At 40.2% G+C, this 22,181-nt stretch overlaps 1 protein-coding gene across 3 annotated transcripts in view; it reads left to right on the top strand.

Annotated features, from left to right (window-relative positions):
• The window catches only part of PRKCA (protein kinase C alpha), a 184,741-nt gene that overhangs the window by 106,436 nt on the left and 56,124 nt on the right, over window positions 1–22,181 (top strand). For all 3 annotated transcript variants that reach the window (XM_033138873.1, XM_033138874.1, XM_033138875.1), the window contains exons 4-5: window positions 17,812–17,923; window positions 21,824–21,952. In XM_033138873.1, the coding sequence (XP_032994764.1) occupies window positions 17,812–17,923; window positions 21,824–21,952 (241 nt within the window). The remainder of the gene's footprint in view (window positions 1–17,811; window positions 17,924–21,823; window positions 21,953–22,181) is intronic.

Below are 22,181 nucleotides of genomic sequence, written 5' to 3'. Positions count from 1 at the left end.
TTGGATTTTTTCCTCATACAGAATCCTTCTTAGTCAGCTATTCATAAATTTACTCTTGCCACTTGTATTTAAATTAATTCTTTTAATAGGCAATGTTTTCTCAAGGGACTGGGAACCAAGTTTCATTGTTATATATCCAACTACTGGCTACAGTAAACTGTCTGGACATTGATTAGTCAGCCGAACAAGTCTTGACAAAGTCATACAGCCAATCTGCCTTTATGGAAAGAGAAGTCCTCGTCAATGTTCTTTTCTTTTCTCTGATCAGAAATATGTTTTAATTGCCATATAATGCTTGTTTGAGAACTATAGGGATTTCAGAAGAGGAAGCTTGATTTAAATTCAGTCATCAGTTGAAACCATCAAACATAGTTCATGTTTTCCCATTTTTAAATGCAAATATGTTCCTGAACAATCATGCCTACTACCTGGTTGCTATAACAAAACATCCTGGTTTGCAACTAAATACAACCTAGTAACTTAATTCAAATCCTTTGCTCATTTGGCCAATATGCATGGAAGAATTTTATCTCCTTTGCGACAAGAGGCAAATAAGGTGACGGAGGTTCTGCGTGCATGAAAGAATATTAAATAAGATCAGTTCACTCACTTGGAACCCAAGTTTGCTATCCTAAGCAATCTTATTTTGAAGTTAGCAGTAATGAATAATGTGGGAGTAAATAGATGTATGCACGTGAATGCAGAAAGATTGGAAGTTAATTGGGCAAAATAGTGTTTTGTCACGAGGTAGAAAGCTAGCTGGGTTATAATAAATATTCACAGCTTTAGAACTACTTATATTGCAGAGCTCATGCCCCAACAAGCAAAGAGGAAGAGAACAAAATCACCCATATATGCTCTGTTGAAAATCCTGGTGAAATACTGGATGGCATTTCCTGTTAGAAATATGAAACCTCTCTACTCTGTGCCACAGTTCTTATTTTACACCAAAAAGCAACCATTAACTCAATATGTTTGATGGTCACGACTCATTTTTAAGTGATTATGTGTAGACTTGAAATGAGTTGTTTTGGATTTCGGTTTCATTTTTAAACCAGGTTGTTTTTAAGAGGAACCCTTTATTGAAATTTCAAAAATAAAAAGTTATTTTAAAATCCTACTTGGTGGTTTGTTTTTAGTTACAAACAACTGTTGGTGTTTTCCTCCAGTATTGCATTGGGAAAGCACTGGTGTCCTATGAAGTACGCTGCTCAAATGGGCATGGGGAATGACTCAATATCTGTCTCGCATAGTCTTGCCCCATAGAACCCACAGAAGAGGGATGAGGAGCCTGTGGCCCTCCAGATGCTGCTGGAGTCCAAATCTCACCATCCCCAGCCAGTATGGACAATAGTCAGGGATGATAGGAGCTGGACCATGAGTAGGACTACAGCTTCTCCATCCCTGCAATATATATCCCCTGAAATTCCCTTCTGAAGCTTCCTGAGTCAAAACTAATATTAAGCAAAGGAATAAACTTTCATTGGGAAGAATAGAAAGCCAACCACATCAACTTCCCAGATGAAAGACTGTACTTTAGTTTCAGCAGCTTAAGTACATATAAACTGTGTCATGCTGTCCGAGGGCTACACAGTTTCGGTCTTGAGCAGTGACTGGACTGGAGTGTCCAGTTCGTGCTCCTTTGTTCGTTTACTGAAGCTGATAACATGCCTTGTGGGCCCAGAGGGCTTTAGAGCAAAACTTGTTAATAGCCTGTATTAACTCTTATCTCATATCAATACACAACAACACTATGTTTACAGGAAAAAGTGTATGCTTTCACTTAACGTTCAATGGACATTTCTCTCCTTAACCATATGCTGTCACAAGACATGAGCTATATATGGCTATCTTAGTAGGTGGCTTTCATTGGCTGCCTTTTTAGCTTCAGGCTTCCCGATGTGTCCTTTTGCTGGCACTAGAAATCCAAAAGAGAAGCTTTGTATCAGCATGGGCTACCAAGTGAGAAATGCTGTTGTGATGTGTCAGCAGAGTTGCAAAAATAGGAGATGCTTTTAATGATGAGACTGAAGTGTTTTCTTACTTATCAGAAGCTAAAAAGTGTCCAATAATATAAGGGAATGCTCTGTAGATATGCCTTACTGTTTCATGCTTTTTATTTCTTTGGGATAAATAATAGAACAATTTCATGAACTAAGGGTATGGGGTTTCTAACACACAAGTGGTGGCTCAATAATTGACAAGAGCTCTTAACTGAGGGTGTCCCCTGGATTTTTCAAAATGCAAAGTTCTAGATTCATGCTGTCAAAATATGCTGCAAATTATGGACCCATATAACTGCATCTGGGCGATCAGGTCACTTCCATTGGTCATCGGGATGAGCCGGCTCTGCCATTGAGCAAACTGAGGTGGCTGAAACCCTAAGCAGCAGCCCTGCCTGTCATGCTGCCTGCACAGAAGTGCTGCTGAAATCACCTGAAATTGCGGAAGTGGCAGGGCGGTTGGAGAAGCAGTGCCATCGGCAACAGGCATTGTGACAGGGGCATAGTTGGCATGGCAAGGTAAAGCAGCACTTCCCATTTTGCTTCAAGCAGAGAAATGGGACATGCCACCTCTGCCATCAGGTAACATTGCATGCTGAGGTGTTTGTTTTTAGGTCAGCGAATATATTTCTCCACATGCTTCCACCACACTTCTGAATTCACCTGATATTCATTTCGGGTGGTTCCAAGCAATCAAAATCTTTAGAGCAGTAAGAAATGAATAACAATACTGTATATATATGGGCAGAGTTGCAGAAGCGTTTGGAACAAATTCAAATTTTGCCTGGGATTTGACCAGACAGGTGGAGTCAACTAGGGGAAAGATCAAGAATGTACAGCAGTTGGGTTCAATAATAAGTTAATGTTTAAAAAAAATCCACCCAGGGAGACTCACATGACGCCCTCATTACACATCTTTAGGCATCAGGTGAAGATGTTTCTCTATAACAAGGCCTTTGGCTGATTAACATTCTGTCGCCTTTTAAATGTGTTTGTAGGAGGGGGAATTTATTGGTTTGTTTTTTCTTATTGTGTATTTTGTGCTCTCATTTTCCATTTTTATGTTGTGAACTTCCCTGTGACCTGGCCTGTTTGGTTTTAAAAAACAGCAACAGTGTGGTAAATTAATACTTCCATAAGAACTGGGTAGATTGCCATCTATTACCATAAAGTGGCAGAAGCAATGATTTGCTTTTAAAGAGTGTGACAACACATTCCTGCTTTGTTTAGGATCAACCCCCAATGTGGGAACAGCCTTTTGGATGAACTTAAGCCACTTTGGTTTGCAGCGATTGAGCTGCAAAATGATTGACTCACATGGAAAGTAGCAGTACAAGAAACATGTTGTTTCTTGTAACATGAAATAAATGTTACTAGAAAATCTGATGTTCTGGCTCAGTAAATGGCTTATTCTGTTTAAGCAACATTGTGATTTTTTCATGTACTCTGAGCAATATTTTTATGATACTAAGTGTTCAGTTAAGTGAAGGAACTTCACTGTTTTCTTATTTGCTTCTAGTGGCGAGAAAGAATAACCAGGAGGAAGTTAATTTCTCCTGAGAGCACTGGAAACTATGTCGTTTTTGGCTGCTAATTTCATAAATATTTACTCTGTGTTTTAAGATCTGTGTCTCTCAGTTGTATGGCCTGGATGAAAGGTTTTTGTCCATTATTTTCTTTACATCCTAAAACAGAACTTAAGTCAGAATATATGTTCTTTAGATGCAACTATGTCACAGACTTAGATACCATGATGGTAAAGGTAAAGGGACCCCTGACTATTAGATCCAGTTGCGGATGACTCTAGGGTTGCGGCACTCATCTCGCATTGCTGGCTGAGGGAGCCGGCGTACAGCTTCCGGGTCATGTGGCCAGCATGACTAAGCCGCTTCTGGTGAACCAGAGCAGTGCACGGAAACGCCATTTACCTTCCCATCAGAGCGGTACAACAGGAGCTCACCCCATCACAGGGAGTCAAACCGCCGACCTTCTGATCAGCAAGCCCTAGGCTCTGTGGTTTAACCCACAGCACCACCCGTGTCCCATGATGGTATAACCTATTAAATCAGCCTTTCTCAACCTTGGGTCCCCAGATGTTTTTGGCCTAAAACTCCCATCATCCCTAGGTAGCAGGACCAGTGGTCAGGGATTATGGGAGTTGTAGGCCAAAAACATCTGGGTACCCAAGGTTGAGAAAGGCTATATTAAATCATTGAAGAAGGTTTGTAGTTTTCGGTTCAGAAAATGAATGGTTTCCTTACAAACACTCTCTCCCTTCCACCTACCTTTAAAGAGTGTTTAGTATATTGAAGACTTGAATGCTGCCCCATGCTGGCTTGCCAAAGAATTATTTTGTTTCTTAGTAAAGGTCATTCTGCATTTTTAAAATACCACAGACTCTTACAGTTGGTCAAGTACTGCAAATTCCACTTACGCTTATGGATTAGTTGTATTTGTTCCTTTTCATGGAGCCTTACATAAGGTTCACCAGATGACAAAGTAATCTTTGTACCTGCATATTACGATTTCAGATTTTGTGCCTCCAGAAGGGCATGTGGGGATGCCTCTGGAAATTAAAATTGTCAACAGGGCTCACAAATCCAATGTTTTGTATTCAGAACAATAATGAATTTTGCAGTTGCACATTAAAACATCCAATTGCCCATTAAATACCCAATTGCTCATTAAAATACCAGCCCATTAGTTGATGTGGTTTATAAACCACAAGTATTCCAGAGGGTGGTTTCCATGTGAGGGGAAAAAAGAATATGGGTCCACTATGAGGAAACAGCTGGCATGATGCTCTGTGGGTAATATAAATGGGAGCTATTCCAGAGGGTGTCACATGCATTGGAATGAAAAGCTCCACAAGACTAAATTGTCCACAGTAAGAATGTGTAGTCTTTGGATCCTAATTGAAAAACTTATTTCACGATCACCATTCACAGTGATCTATCTCAGTGGAGATCAAAACCACTGAGAAACAGCTAGTTTCAGAGGATGTGAATTGCTACATAAAAATGCTGCCTGTTGCTGTTCTTGTTCTCTTTCTAAGTTCATGAGTTCTGCCTTGAGTACATGATAACTTAGTTACAGCTTTAAATTGCCTGTTAGAGCAGAAGTTGCACTGATTCTCTCTGTGCCTTAAGGTCACAAGTTTTCACATTGAAACTTGGGAGATGTAAAATTGGGTAGTACTTTTATATGTCCATGTGGAGAAATGAGCTTTTAAAATGTGTTTAGCAGAACTGGGTTTGGTTTGTAAAATTGCACCTCCGATTGGCTTACTTGGGTAAAAATTATTAATCACTTATTGGGTGGGGAAAGTGGTCTGATGGGGGGAGAGTTTTGTGCCACTAGAAGCTGATTGGCTGAAGGATAGGCTGGCTGAAATGTAAACAGGCCTATTCTACTGCTGTTCAGAGGAAAGAGAGGCTCAGAGCTGAAAAAGAAGAGGCAATAAGGAAAAAGACAGTGAGACTGGCTGAGGGAGAAGTCTGAAGTCTTGAGCTGAAGCAGAAGCAGGTGGAGGACAGGCACAGGGCTATCCAGGCTACAGAAAACTAGAATCAGTCTGCCTCAAAATAGCTCAATCACTGGCTTAAGCCAAAGATTGACCGTGAGGTCATATAAGTGATTTGCATAGTGAGGAGAATTCAGCAACGAGCTTCTGGAGCTGGCTGCAAACCTAGCTCAGAGTTAACCAACTAAAAATCACAGTACCTAGTGGCAGGATTGACTGGTAAATAGAGATTAAGGGTTATTGGCGTACAAGTTAAACAGGGTCAAGAACTGCACTTCACTTTAATTATAAAAGTGGGCCTGGCTGGTTTTGCACCGCATCTAAACTAGCACAGCTACCGTGTTATAGATAAAGGCCTGTTTAGTAAACAGGATAATGTAAATAAATGGTGGTAGTGGTTAGAAGGTTTTGAATATATGCACAGGGAGTGAGAGCAAAGCAGGAACCCCTGCGCACACATTGGTGAAATAAGAGAGTATAAATAGAAAGCGGACTCCTCATATATAAATTATCAAGAAAAGGTGGCACTCCCCATAGTCCAGTTTTTCAAACTGGAGAAAGTTGTGGTGTGTTCAGCCACAGCAATCCCACTATGGCCAAAATAACCCAAACACATATTAAGGTATGAATTCATTTCATAATAGCCCTACACAAGCATGGACTTTGATATTTGGTGTGTGTGTGTGTGTGTGTGTGTGTGTGTGTATTTTGAGAGAGAGAGAGAAATCATGTGGATTCAGGGCCTAGAATGCTTCTGATCCACAACACTTGGAAACAGAACAAGTTATACAAAGTGAGCAATAGTATAAGGCCATAGTATATTGGCACATGATGTGTGTGTGTGTGTATAAATGCAAAGTGTTTGTTTGTAAAGTGGTGTGAGCAGCCCTAATCCACAACTATGTCTCTACTAACAAAACTGATCCCAGTATTCAGATTCCAGAGAAATCAGGATTGCATTGCATATACAACTGAAGATTGCCTCTTCCTGTTAGAGCATGCAACGTAAATCGTACCCAGAGGCCTTGATGATAATATGCTCCGTGGAGAGGGTAGGATTCGTTTTGCATTCTGGTTTCTTATTTAGTGCTCTTCTGCCCTGTCTATACATTAAAGGCAGTTGTAAACAGTCCAAATGGTAGTATGGCAAGGAAACAAAGAAGTCGGTAGTTGACAAACTGATGTGAAACAGAAGTGGAAAAACTGAGTGAGGAGGGGTCCTTAGAGAAGTAATGAAGAAATGTCAAGCTATTGGAAAAGAACTGGACAAGGTTTCCCAAACTTGGGTCTCCCTCTGTTTCTGGGCTACAATTCCCATCACCTCTGACCGCTGGTCCTGATAGCTAGGGATGATGGGAGTTGTAGTCTAAAAACAGCTGGAGACCTAAGTTTGGGAAACTCTGGACCTGGACATAGGAAATAAGACGGCAAACCAAACAACAAAGGAATAGCTTGAATTAAAAAGTTGATGATACTGCGTGGCAGACCAGAATGTAAAGATAGTCTACAAATATTTATTATGAGGAGCAAATGTGGCCTGTGATTCAGGGATTTAAGAGGTGCAGGAAAGCAAAATGGTCTGTAGGGAAAGAAAAGGGGTTTAGGGGAGTGCTGTTTGAGATTGAGATTTGATCTTCCCCAGGAGACAAAGCAAGCAACAACATTTTAAAGAGAAGACGGTACATGAGAGAAGGTGGGTGGGGTGAAAGAGGAGAAGAAAAAGAGTAGGCAGAAGAGGAAAATAATGAGTTAAATGTGGTATGTGGACATTCAGTTGGGTCTTTTCAGTTTTCTTCTTGAATACTGCAAAATCTCATATAATAGATGAGGAAAGGGGCAGGCAGTGAGGAGAACTGATATGATAGCAATTTACTATATGGTATATAATGTTATTTCATGAATGTTAATAATTACACCTGCAAAGAAAGAAAAATGCGTATAGCTGTTACTGAATTCATCACTATTGCCCCTGCATTTTCAATTTTAAATGAATAAGTGCTAAGAAACTGCTGACTCATAGGGCCTAACGCTGTTTCTCAAGCCAAGATAAAGCTTGTGTTTTGACCATAAGGATTTTCTTTCTTTCTCTCAAGATGACTAATGAATCCAGACTCCGAGTTTGGATGGCTTAACAGCTGGAAAGCTTTATAGGTTTAAGAGTGTTTAGAAATCATTTTAAAAGCACCATTGTATTGTATTTTGATTTGTAAAACAAGGTTATGAAAGGGAGAAAACCTGGATTAATATGCTTGCCACACTTCAATCTTCTTATGATATTTGATCTTAAAACATTTTATGTTCCCCTCTTGGTCTGGATTTAACCAGAACAGTAAGTTGACTCCTCTCAAGATTCCTTGTTTATGTGTTGCCTCTAATTAAGTTGCAGTTCCTTCATTAAAAACAGTGTACAAAATATAGTTAGTTTAGTAAATACTGAGTGCATTCCAAATTTAACAGCCCATATTGTAATTAGGAAATGAGAAACCCCTGTGTGTGCCGGCACATAGCTCTTTCTGCGCTTGCCAGCTAAATCAGTACTATTATAAACAACAAGAACATTCATAGCAGGCAGCAATCAAACCCAGGAGGCTCAGAGATTATCTGGCTTTTTATGTTACAAGCAATAGCATTCATTAATGTAAAATATGAACTTAAAATTACAGCATGAAACAGATGTTCTCTCCCAACTAGTATGTGCATCTCAAAATGTGTTTCGTCAGTTAAAAATGATTTACCAATTGCTAGGTGAGCTGCTTTTCTTCGATAATACTGTTAATTTATTTCATTTATTAATCTGTTAATCATCTCAGAGTGATTTCACAATATAATAAAACATGTATAAAACAATTTCTTTAAATTGCATGTGTATTTTTTAATTGAATAGTTTACATAACAAAACCAGTAATGATGTTCTTCAAAAGGGGGTGTCTTGCAGATACCATATGGCTTTTCAGATTAGTCACAAACTTTAAACTTCGTACACCAGGAATTAGCACCAACAGTGTTGTTTAATAATACTGTATAGGATATTGCATAGCATAATGGTTATATTGTAGCTGTACTTTATAGGTTAAAGTAGTATTTTATTTTTGCTAATAGTATTTATACAAACTGGCAACTTATTTCATAACATGAAAACTGACATTATTTTAGGTCATGAGTATTTTTAGAGTTAGGCAGAGTAGCAATTATTTAAAAACTATTTCAATAATTTATATATCACTTAATACTATAGTTTATGCGGTGTACAATAAGGATGCAAGAGGGATACATAGAATCAATTAAAATTAACGATAAAATTAGAAAAAAGTCACTTAAAATTGCTGCCGAAATCGAAGCCTTCCCCAAACACTGGAAGTTCTCCTGATCTGTGTGATCTTGCCTGAAAAGGAATTCTGCAGACTTGGACCTGTAATACTGAACACCACTGCTCATGAGGCATATGAATCATTTGTCTGAGCTATGGAGAGTGCTTTTTTTCTGGGGGGGACGCGGGGTGACGCATACCCCTAAACATTTTGTGAATTTACGTTTGGCCTCATTGAGGGGCAGTATTTCAATATGAGTAGGAAAATGAGAGTACCCGAAACATTTTTAAAGAAAAAAATGCAGTGGCTATGGGGAACTAGAAACAGTCACTTCCCAAAGACCTCGATGATTGGGCAGAGATATAAGGTATCAGGCAGCCCTTAATGTATGCTGAGACCCACTAAGGCCCTTGCCAATTAATATAAAATAAACTTTAACTTGGCTTGATAGTATATGGGCATCCAGTGCAAGGTTTTAAGTCCTGGTGGTAGTTTGTCACCAACAGCATTCTAGCTGCAGCATGAAAACTTCCTGGAATGAAAACCATTTTAACCAGTTGTCTGAAACTTAGCAAGGACTGATTTCTACTGGGAGGGAGTTCCATAGGGTTGATCCCACTACACTCAAGGCATGATGCCTCATTGATATGAATCGTGCATCTGGTCAATGGGGGACTAGTGCCCCTCCCATGTGATCTCAGTGATTGGCTTGGGACATTTTGCACCAGCTGGAGTGTCCAGACCAGGTGGTAATCCCACATTGAGTGCATTGCACTAATCAAGAGTTGAGGGTACTAGTCCATGAATCAATATGGCCAGGCTATCTCTGTTCAAGTACAGCCATAGTTCCCATGAGAGCTGTAGGTGGTAAAAAGCACTCCTAAGCTGCTAAGACCACCTGAGCTTCTAATACTAAGGATGGACCCAAGAGTCCTGTTCTTTCATAGGGAATAGAACCCCATGCAGAACAGGCAACTGGCCAATCTTCTAGACACGAGAGTGTGTTTTTAGCTTTTTGGAATCGTTTGTTTAAGTTATGGACTGTTTTGAGGACCTCATGACTACTGATCCAGACCGATTGTAAGGCAAGTTCTGTTTACACCCCATAGGACATGTCCATAGGTAATACAAAATCATGACTTAGAGGTATGTGGATGAGCCAGAACAAGCCTGAGTGTTGGGCTTGCACATTCTGCCTCCCCTTTCCTACACCTGTGTGGCAGAGAGGAAGGCTTCATAAGAGTTCGTTTCATTTTAACTAAATACTGGTTTTAGTGTTTTCTTTGAACAGGGTCCTCAATTTAGAGCAAACTTTGGTTAGTTTCATAACAGGTTAGCTCTGGAATATTAAACTAACTGTAGTTCCTTTTAAACTAGGATCTATTGCTTTATTATTAGAATCTATGACCAGGTTCTTCAAAACTTAGCCAAAATCCTCCTCCAGTTCATATGCTTCTCTCGGGGTTGCCCTTATAGTGCTAATCTCTGGTTTAGCATCATGTGCCACAGAATTGTGCAGCTGTAGAATCAGAAGGCTGAAACCTGAACATCCCTCAAGTGACAGGCTGTATCTCTGACAGTGTTCTAAATACTAAACGCCATAAATTGAGACCACAATTTTAGATACCAGACTAAACAAAAAAACAACAACGAACAAACCATTGTTAAATAAAACACAATAATTCATCAGCTGTATTTAAATCATCTTCTAAGATCAAAACTTCAAAGCTGTCATTTATTTTATTTTTTGAAAGTATCCTTGGAATCAAAGCTATATTTTCAGGAACAACATCATGGGGAAGATGTTTCTAGGACAAGAGTTATTTTTGTTACTGTTATCATTTTTTTTTGCTATTGTCAGGAGGTATAATGTTGTTAATATGATGTCATTAAATTTATAGTACTAAAATTCTAGGGTTTTTTTGTATGTTACATTTGGTATTGCGTTGTTGTTGTATAATCATGAAATTGTTTGTGCTATGGCTGATTTTGATTTTGTATTCCTTTTCTCTCAATTGAAAGCTGCTTTGAGCATGATTGTTTTTGTAGAAAGGTGGCATATGAATAAAATTATGCTGATGCTGAGGTTTGTATGTAACATTCCCTGTGCCCTAAACAATGCTTTTAAAAGGCTACATCTTGAAAACACTGAATATATTATTTTTCTCAGAAATAGATTGTATGGTAGGTGTTCATATTAGTTGTAGTTGCATTGTAGGGCTCCAGCTTTTGAGTTTCTTAATTTTGGATTTGTGCATTAAATTGCCGTTATTTTGTTGGGTTTTTTTTTTAATGATAATTGGAAAGTGTCATGTTTCTATTGTACCAACTGCTGGCAAGCTCTGTGTAAATCAGAGATGGGTAGACTTCAGGGTTGTAAGATTTAGGTTTTGTGTTGTTTTATTAAACTGCCGGAATTTGGTTTCCGGTAGCAAAATGGAAATTGAGCTCACTGTCTTTTCACACAGAAGTTGGCTCTTGCTTAGCACTTGATTACCAACAGAGCAGAAGAGAAGTGTGTGCACAGCTTTTATGAGGGGTGTAAAACATTATCCTCCTTGGGTTGTCTTCTCTCTGCTGCTCCTACTTCCATTTCACTGCTGGTTTTCTCACACCCTTGTCCCCAGTGTAGATCTTCACTCAACCCTTCTTCCCTGGTGGTGGTGGGAAAGCCACCATTTTGTTGTTCACCTCAGGTGCCAAAATGTCTTGGGCGAATCCTGTCGTTAGTGTGAAGAATCTGTGGGAATAGAGGAGGGTTGTCCAGTGTGTTGCCCAAGGGCCACATGTGGCCCTCAGTGCCTTTTTCTGTGGCTCACAGCAACATTTGATGCCCCACAGCCCTTGCGCTGCTACCCCAAAGCTGGGTAAGCAAGGCCCTGGTCTTTGGGAAGGAGGTGCAAGACTCTGACAGGGTCCTATATTCCTCCCACTTCCTTCCCAAAGCCTAGTTAGTGTTCTCCATGCTTTGGGGAGGAGGTGGGAGGGCCCTTGCACCTCCTTCCAAATCCAATTGCCTTGCTTACCTGGCTTTGGGAAGGTAGTGCAAGGGCTGGGGTGTTTGTGTGTGTGTCAAATTTTGACACACACACACACACACACACACACTGCATGACAAGGCAGTGTGTGGCCCATGGGTTCTGCATTGAAGTACTCTTGCAGCACACTCGGTATGAAAAGTTGGGCTGCCCTGGAACAGAGTAAACACAATTTTGCAAGTTTCAAAGGTGGCTAAGCTACCGGTAATGCACTTACCGTAGTCCTCTGTATAATTTTCAGTAATGCCTCTCACTAAAGAGTGAAACAAAACAAAAAACAAAACAAAACACCCATAGTCTTGGTATTTCAAGTTTATTTCATATGGTCATTGCTTTCCGCCTTTACTGGGGAAAAATGGATTTTTACTTTTTCATTTAACTTATCTTGCCCTCAAGGAGCCCATTTTTTTAGGGTTTCTAAAATGCTTCCTGTTTTTGTTTTTTCTTCAACATCTGCATGTTCATTAAAGTGTAAAGTGTTGCTTTCAACAAACTGTTACATCTAATACAAACAGATATCTATATATAGATATAGTCATAGATATATAGATATAGATAATTCATTTTTCTTCCTATAGTTTTCCAGTAAATAGTTCTATGCTGTTTTTATATCCTTAATAAGGATAAAACTATGATTGCATACATTACCTTTCTTCCATCTATGCTTTTGAGCAACTGTCATACAAGCCATATGTCAAGCTTTAGAAGTTACTTTTTTTTCAGTGGCAGCATCTGCCATTTTGGCACCATCCACAGAACTTTCAGGCAATTCTGGAAATGTCTGGAGGTCTGATGTGTCTCTGCTTCCTGATAGGTGGCTGCCCTGGCATTTTATCTGCTGCTCTTTCCTTGGCCAGAAAAGTATCAACACCGAGGGATTAAGTCAATAGAAAAGGAGAGAGGATACACCTAAGGTCTTAGTTCAAACTAACCTTTTAAATAGCAACTATGCAGAGTTAATATGAAAGAGGTTTTTTATTTTATTTTTGTAAGCTGTGCTTTGGGAAATAATAACTGGAGAGGAGGTTATTACAGTGGTACCTTGGGTTACAGACGCTTCAGGTTACAGACTCCGCTAACCCAGAAATAACGCTTCAGGTTAAGAACTTTGCTTCAGGATAAGAACAGAAATCGTGCTCTGGTGGTACAGCAGCAGCAAGAGGCCGCATTAGCTAAAGTGGTGCTTCAGGTTAAGAACAGTTTCAGGTTAGGAACGGACCTCCGGAACGAATTAAGTACATAACCAGAGGTACCACTGTGTAAGCTTTGACCCTGGCACCACAATGCCACAAGCAATCCTTTCAGTAATACAGTGGTACCGCGGGTTAAGAACTTAATTCATTCCAGAGGTCTGTTCTTAACCTGAAACTGTTCTTAACCTGAAGCACCACTTTAGCTAATGGGGCCTCCCGCTGCCGCTGTGCCGCCAGAGCACGATTTCTGTTTTTATCCTGAAGCTAAGTTCTTAACCTGAAGCGTTATTTCTGGGTTAGCAGAATATGTAACCTGAAGTGTCTGTAACCTGAGGTACCACTGTAGTAGTGTTGCAGAAGAGACTTGCTGTGTTAAAGTTACGCTGCCCCAGTCTTTTTCACATCTTCATATTGCAATGACACTCTTTTTATTTATTTATTTATAAATAAATAAATAAATAAATCCAGTAGAAATGTGTTACCACATACCCTTTTGTGTGTTTCCATGAAGTTTCAACATCATTATTGCCAAATAGTTTCTCCTAATTAAGGAAGTATGCACTGTGACTTCTTTGAAATTGAGAATATGGGCCAATCACTTCCTTTACCAATGCAGGGCACGCTCCCTTTGTTATAAGCTTTCCATCATTAGAAGAAAAAATAATATTCAATATAAATCTGTTAAATGTCTAACACTGTATCGTATCAGATTTCTAAAACGAGTGTAAATTGAAATGATAGCCAAGCATCCTTTGAGTGCACCGTCAAATCTGTGGTCATGTACATAATATCTGTGCTTTAAGAGGAAAGACTGATAAGGGCCTAGGCCCCAGGCAGCCCGTGAAGACGTGTTGATACCTGTTCTAAGATTGTTCTCACTCGCATATCAACAGTTTCCCACACCCCTGTATGCTAGTGATTTCCAGTGCATCAAGGAGGAGCCATAGGCGGCTAAACCCAATTCCTGTTTCAGGAATGAACAAGTAGCTGTGACACATAAACAAAAGGCAAACCCATTGTATGAGGCCTTGGTGACTTCACCATTCACCTGACAGGGCATGGGAATTAGTTAAGGTCCTGTGGAATTGTTAGCATCCATAAGGGCATTGCTGGAGAACGTTGCCAATTGTTAAAAAGTGAATAGAAATACAAGACACAGCTCTTTGGAGGTGCCTTCTTGTACCTTTTAAGCATTTGACCAGATTCAGTTGTTGAACAGGGATTATTAAGTTACAGGTGGGTAGCCGTGTTGGTCTGCCATAGTCAAAACAAAATCGAAAATTCTTTCTAGTAGCACCTTAGAGACCAACTGAGTTTGTTCCTGGTATGAGCTTTCGTGTGCATGCACACTTCTTCAGATACGGCATCTGAAGAAGTGTGCATGCACACGAAAGCTCATACCAGGAACAAACTCAGTTGGTCTCTAAGGTGCTACTAGAAAGAATTAGGGATTATTAAGGAAGGTCTAATGAAGGGATTTTGCATTAGAAATTTAGGAGCCTACTTTGGTAGGCTTTTTTCCAGATGTGAAGTTCTTGTCCTTCCCTGATGCCACATGTTCAGAGGAAAGTGAAGGGGAGAACTTAGCAAGGAGACCACTGCTGGATGAGCTTCAGTGGCTTCCTTTCATTTGTCAGTGCTATCCTTGTTCCCTCTGGGAGTTTTTTGGAGGGTTTCTTATGAAAATTTACATTATTACAGTTACAGAAAGTTCTGGACCAGAGAAAATAGTGAAGTGTAGCTTGCCCTCATTATAAGTGCAGAGATCTCAGCACTGACGTGCTAGTTGCCATATGCCTCAGACATCTGTTTGGCAATTTTTGTTCAAAGAAATATCATTTGTACCCACTTATTATTCACTTGTTTAGGTTAGGGATGGAGAACCTGCTGCCCTCCAGATGATGGTGGACTATAGCTCCCATCATCGCTGATCATTGGCAGTTTTGACTAGGACTGATAGGAATTAGAGTCCATGTGGACCAAAGGTTTCACATGCATACCTCGTGTTTTATTGTTGCGAGTCAACTTGTGAATCCCTTGGGGTAAAGGTGAACTACATGAAAGTCACATGTTGAAAAATGATAGAAAGATGCTACCTGTTGAGAACAAGTTGGACAGGCACAAATGAAAAAATAATTGTTTTTATTAGACTTCCCTATATGTTGTTCTGCCTCCCTCTAGAGGGGCATGTAGGTATTTTAGACACTTCTCAGTTTAGATATTCTTTAATGTTTTGAAGATCAAAAGAAATCATTCACTGAAAGATCTACACAGTTAGTGGCATGAAAAACATATACAACATATCCCCTCTCTAGGGACTATTGTTGCATGTGTATAGGGCAGCTTTGGGATGTGGCCTGTATGTGGTACGGGACTTAAAGGAATAAGTGGTCTTTTGTCCACAGAAATATGTCTGGGGACAGGAGATGAAGCATTTGTTATTGGGCAATTGAATTTGGCTTCAATGAGCTAATTGACAAGGGTTTAAATATCACATCTAATTTATCTTGCATCTAATTTTGATGTTGTTACAACAATGCAAAAACACAATATTAAAATCAGTTTTAGGGTGGATTCTAAAAGCATTAATCTCAGGTGTCAAATCCTAGTGTTAAAGAGATACAACCTTCAGCATATGATGAAAGCTGCATGATGATGGTGTCTTAAGCCTCTCTTCTTGTAGGGAGGGAATGCGACAGAGAATCCGTTCTCCTGGGCTGCCACCTCCCAAGTCTCTGATGTGGAGCTACCTGAGAGGTTCTGTAGGAAAGGAGGTGATCTTTTAGGTATTTCAGGTAGTTATTTAGGGCAATAGGCAGTCATTTGAGCACCTTGAATTGGGCAGGCAACCAGTGCAGCTGTTATAAAACAAGGGTTATGTGAGTTCTAAATAAACATCAGTTTCGAGTTGTCTTCAGGGGCAACCTCGTAGAGAGTGCATTGCAATAACCTGGTCTGGAAGTTACCAGAGCCTGGAGTACATTGATGAGGTTATCTCTGTTCAAAAGGGGCTGTAGATGGCAGACCAGCTGTACCTGGAAATAGGCACTCCTAGCCACCAAGGCCACTTATTTATGTATGTATTTATTTCATGAAATTTAAGCACTGCTCGATTGTAAACCCTCAAAGTGGTTTACAAATTGACCCCGTGACAATGTTGGACCCAGGAGTGCCTCCAAGCAACGGAAGAAATTAAGTAGATTATTGTGCACCAGAGCTTTCGGCACAATAAATTAATGTCCAAACCACTAGAGACCTCTCTGTTCTTTTGCTGCTGCAAAGAAATTTGGGAGCTCTTCTGGAACTTCACTGGTCTGCAGCAGAAATGTTTCTGTCCCACGGTAGAGAAATGAGGTTTGTGTCCCTAGTAATGCTCCAGACCTGATGCATAAGACCCGCTCACCAGTGTATGCATGTGACGTATTTACCTCCTTCTTTTTGCCTCCATATAATATTGTTCTACTTAATTTGGACCTGCGTTGTATCATCGTGGGGCATTTTATTGTTTGTTCTGCAAAATGACCTTCTGCTTTTGTAAACAGAGCTGCACCAAACCTGCTACTTTATGATCCTGTAATAGTACTTAAAATATAACTCAATATAAATATTTGCAAATGAATTCATGGTCCAACTGAGATGCATCTTGTTGCCAAGGAGCTACATTCTTGGTTTCAAACTTTTCTTTCCAGCTTTTGCTGAGAGAGAGCTGCTAGATTTCACTTCCTTTCCCTTTCTGTTCTCTTCTATCCTTATATATTATTATTATTATTAACAACAACAACAACAACAACAACAACAACAACAATAATAACAATAAAATAATAAAACAAGGCAGATGAAACTACTACTATAGTATCTTTAAGGAGCTGCCTTATCCCAGGTCAGAATATTTGCCTATTTCATCCAGCGTTGTCCTCTTTGTCTGTGTCTCTTTCCAGGGACTTGGGCAAAGGTCCTTTCCATCTCCTGCTAGGTGACACTACAGGAGATGCCAGTGATTTGAACCTGGATCCTTCTATGCACAAAGTTACCACTGAGCTACAGATTCTGCTGTATATAAATGCACCCCTGTAGCTCAGCTAATGGAAGGGAACATGATGTCTCTTATTCTGTGTCCGTCAGCTTCCTAGACTGTTAGAAGGGGGGGGGGTTGTCCCACGAGGGACCACACTAGCTTTCCTTCTCTTGCTGCCAACTGTAGGGCAGTTGAGAGCTGATGGAGCCAAGCTGTGTTGCTTGTTCTGGAATGTGTTTCTCTTCCTGTGACTGGTTCAAATGCTGAGCAAAAGAAAGGAGGCAATGGCTATATACCTCTCTTTCTCCCTATTGCGCACACACAAAATCTAAAGCAGGATCTTTGCTTTTATCTCGAAAAAAATGTAAAGCACAGTTCACACATGTAGGCAAACATACAGGTGGCTGGTTGAATGAAGCAGAACCATATGGGAACCGTTCTGCAAAGTTATGCTCACAAGTGGGGACTGGCTCCCCATGTGTTACTGGCTTTTCCCACCGTGATAACAAAAGTTGTTAAAGGAGGGTTCCAAGGTCCACATTGCAGGAGCCACATGCCACAGTGCCACAATGTCATAATGTTCAATTTCAGGTGGCCACCTAGGTATCAGATTTTGGTTATTGCTATGTTGTATGATGAGATTTAAATGAACTTTTCAGCACTATGTGAAGAGTTATATGCTTTTATTTCTGAAATATGATTTGACACCTGACTTCTGCCTTCTTCCTTAGGATCCCAGAAGCAAGCACAAGTTCAAAATCCACACGTATGGAAGCCCAACATTTTGCGACCATTGTGGGTCATTGCTTTATGGACTTCTACACCAAGGGATGAAGTGCGACAGTAAGCGAAAACACCACCCACCTCATGCTATTAGGAAAGGTTTTTTTAAAAAAATGAATGAAACCATTAGGCACTGACCAACTTCTTGGCAGGAAAATATTGCTTCAGTTACTGTTAATTGCAAGCATGACTGTCCATTTCAAATTAATATTTGAGCACATCTAGCAAAATACTGTATGTGAAAGGAGCTTTATCCAATGTGGATTTTGCTATTGCAATATTTTAATGGAAACTTACTGGAAGAAAGAGCTACTACTTTCAATCAGCGGTTAAGTTGGAACACTGTGGTAAAAAACCCAAGCATTAAAAAAAATTAAATGCAATTTGTGGCTTCAGAGTTCTTTTCTGTACTGTCTGCTCAACCATTCTGATGTCTTCATTATTTCTAACTTCAGTCTTCCTTAAACCATGATCATGGAGGCTAGGACAGTGTTTCACGTGGCATGTCCCTTCTTGGATGGGTGGTGGGAACCAGTTTGTGACGCCCTCTAATGGAGGAACAGTACCCATTCCCAACACTTGGGCCTCAACCTCAGTTTCTTCTGGGGAGAGCAAACTCTTGCCAGAGAAGTCACCATTCTTGAGTCTATTTCACTCAATGGTTCCTAGCACCAGGCTTTGGCTGGATGCAGAAAATGAGTGTTTGATTCTAGGGCCAGAGGTAGTATCAACCATGGTTCGAAAGAAAACTGGAGTCGTGCCCAAGCATTTCAAAGGACCTGGCTTGTCAAGCGCTTGGGAAGTCGTTCCCTTGAAAGAAGCTTTCAGTCAGTGTCCCAACACAACTATTGCAGAAGAAGTGTTACTCTGAAGAAGAAGCAGATGCAGGCACGTACTGTACCTGTCATTACGAAGACATAGGCATAAATGTAAGAGATTCTCCTCATTCCAAAGCACCAGTGATTAAGAAACCACTAAGAGAAATTCTGCAGTTCCAATGTGCCTTTGTTGTTTCCACCACTGTGGTAGCTTGAAGTGAAGGGCAATGCTGATCTGCTCTCTACAGCCCCAACACCGCAGAGAACACTCATGGGCACTCCATTTCCACATAGCATTTAAATCCCCAGAAATAGGGCTCAAGGTGTTGATCATTTTGTCTAAAGGCCCATGTTTCTTTTACCTGTAGCAATCTAGTAGGGATCCAGTTCTCCTAGAGCCATCTCCACTGTTCAGATTCAGGCTAATACTATAGGAACAGGAATGTCACAACTGTACCCCAAATTGGTCAAGAGGAATTTCACCTTATTGGGACCAGGCATTGAAGGTCTGTATGGTATTAGCCATGGTAGTCTAGTTCTACCTCTTAGAATGCTTTGTACATTATCTAAAATAGTCTTTCCCAACTCAGTGCCCTCCAGATGTTGTTGGACTACAACTCCCATCAGTCCCAGTCAGCATGGCTAATAGTTGGGGACCTCAAATATTATTGTACAGTATGCCTTGTGGCTGCATGTCTGGTTGTAGCACAAGCTAATCTGCTGTTCCTTTTGGAGATGCAAGACTGGTTATAACATTTTTTTTAACTAAAAGCAGCTGTTGTCAGGAAGTGCACAAACATTTGTTTTTCAGTTGCACTCCTCTTCAATAGCTTTAAAAATAGTAAGCTCTCACATATGACTAATGATGGGTTACAAGCTATTTGGGGATTCCTTAGAAGTCAGTATTTACTGAGACCAGTGATAAGATTAGTGTCTGAAGAGGAGTCAGAGGCTCTCACCCAATATATATATTCCTGTCTGGGAGCCTCCCCTTTTCTTCTGATATTTGACATTACTTTTCATCCCATTTCTGCCTTAGATGTATACGCATCACAAAGATCCCTGCACCTCCAGGGATTCTTCTCCATTGTTGTCTGGTGTACATCATGACAAACCACGACATCAACTGTAATTAAAAGTCCTAAAGATCTTCTTTCTTTCTTTCTTTCCTTCCTCCTTTACTTACTAGCCAGCTTTGAGAGAAGCTATTAAGGCCCATCTCACACTTCTTCATATGGGAATAAACCAGAGCAGGGACTGAAAAGTATTGGAATCCAGCAACATCTGGAGGGCCACAGATTCTGCACCACTGTGTTGGAACTTCCTGTTGGTCCCCACTTAATGTGTGTACCTGTGTGAAAGCATTTTTGTTATGGCTGTTCCACACCATGCATGACAATGGTGATTGAAGAGTTGTCAGCGGTGGAGATGAATCTCTGGAGGTGCAGGGATCTTTGTGATGTGTCTACCTCTAAGGTGGAAATGGGATGGATAGTAATGTCAAATATCAGAAGAAAAGGGGAGGAGGTCTTCCCCGACAGGAATATATTGGATGAGAGCCTCTTACTCCTCTTCAGACATTGGTCTTATCACTGTTCTCAGTAAATACCGACTTCTAAGGAATCCCCAAATAGCTTGTAAGCTACCATTAGTCATATGTGAGAGCTTACTATTTTAAAAGCTACTGAAGAGGAGTGCAACTCAAAAAACAACAAGAAAAAGAAATTGTATGGTAATTGTTTCTGTGAATATTTGACTCCCCCCCCCCCAATGGGAATAGGGAGTGTTCTTCCCTCCTTGGATTCTGTCAGAAACTTCTTCCTGCCTCAGCACCAAGTCTGTGAGACGAGCCATGTTGGATGAGAATGAAATCTTACTGTCTTGTTCTTTGCTAGGAAGCCATAGTTCCCCCCCCCCATCCATCCTAGTTCCTATCTGATACAGGTTGTTTTTTTTCATACACGCAAGTTACTCTTATAAATTATCTTAATGATATTTCCATGTATCGTGTAGTCATAATTCTTCTGCCAGACACTTTCTTCATCCCTATCCTTGTTCTTGACAATCTCAATTGCATTTCTCTTGATACAGTGGTACCTCTGGTTACGTACTTAATTCGTTCTGGAGGTCCTTCTTAACCTGAAATTGTTATTAACCTGAAGCACCACTTTAGCTAATGGGGCCTCCTGCTGCCATTGTGCCGCTAGAGCACAATTTCTGTTCTTAACCTGAAGCATTATTTCTGAGTTAGTGGAGTATGTAACTTGAAGCTTATGTAACCCGAGGTACCACTGTATTCTGCCATTTCTAATCTTCTCTGTCCTTTTTAAGATATCCTGGCAGATGTTTGATCAACTTAAGTTTTGCCACATCTTAGATAGAGTTCGTTGTCTTCAGTTCAAATCCATACCAGTTTTTGGTGCCACTTCTGACACTAAAGTCTTTTCCAATCAGCTTGGTGAATTGGAATGTTGTCTTTGGTTCTGAGCCAATCTGCATTTTACACACTGTGTGGTAGTTCCAACACACAGAGACACACAGACACACACAGAAACATATCTCTAAGGCTACATGTTTCAATGGATGTGCGAAATGCGAGGGAGGAATGGCTCTATCCTTTCACTTCTGGATGTTCCTCCACTTAAAACTGCCTTTCCACAAACTGCTTATTTTGCCTATACGGAAAGGATACAGGCACGGGATCTTGTTGACACAGGATCTTGTCTTAATTTTGAAATTGTTAACACCATACCTTGTTTTTTTACCGTTTTAATACAATTATTTTATATTTTACATTGTTTTTAAATATTTTACATTGTTTTTAAATATTTTACATTGTTTTTAATAGTATACTTAATGTATTTTATTGTGTTTTATATGCTTTGTTTTCTTCTTATCTTCTTTACTGGTCATTGACCAAAATTTTGCCATAATTCATATGGAACTATGGGTCCTGCCATAGGGGCTATGAACTCACAGATTTCCAATACTCACCTAAAGAAGAGATGCGTTCATAAGTTGGTTGGATAGATCTGCTGTTTGCTGTAATTGGCTTTTGTAATGCAATGCAGTCGCAATCCTTAGGATTGTACCCATCGATATGTAATGTAAGATGTCAAATTGTCTCCTTTCTGATCTGCAGCCTGTGATATGAATGTTCACAAGCAATGCGTAATAAATGTACCCAGTCTTTGCGGAATGGATCACACAGAAAAAAGAGGAAGGCTCTATCTAAAGGCTGAAGTGAATGGCGAAAAGCTTGAAGTCACAGGTAAGAAAGCTGCTTAGAAACGGCAAGCCTCGTTGTGGAACTCCTGTTGGTTTGGTAGTATGTCTGCTTATTTGCATTTAATAGCTTATGTCAGCACAATAATACATTTTCTAGCATTGCTTTAGTCTGGTCAATAAGCCCAGTAGCTTGTGTGTGGCTACACACAGTTGGCTGCACACAGTTAAAACTGGCTGTTCATGCAATCCAGCATTACAGCCTAGAAGGTTTT

This window comes from Lacerta agilis, chromosome 2 (assembly GCF_009819535.1).
Source record: "Lacerta agilis isolate rLacAgi1 chromosome 2, rLacAgi1.pri, whole genome shotgun sequence".
Taxonomy (NCBI): Eukaryota; Metazoa; Chordata; class Lepidosauria; order Squamata; family Lacertidae; genus Lacerta; species Lacerta agilis.
The sequence above is the reverse complement of the archived record's forward strand: the minus strand, read 5'-3'. Positions and strand labels throughout refer to the sequence as shown.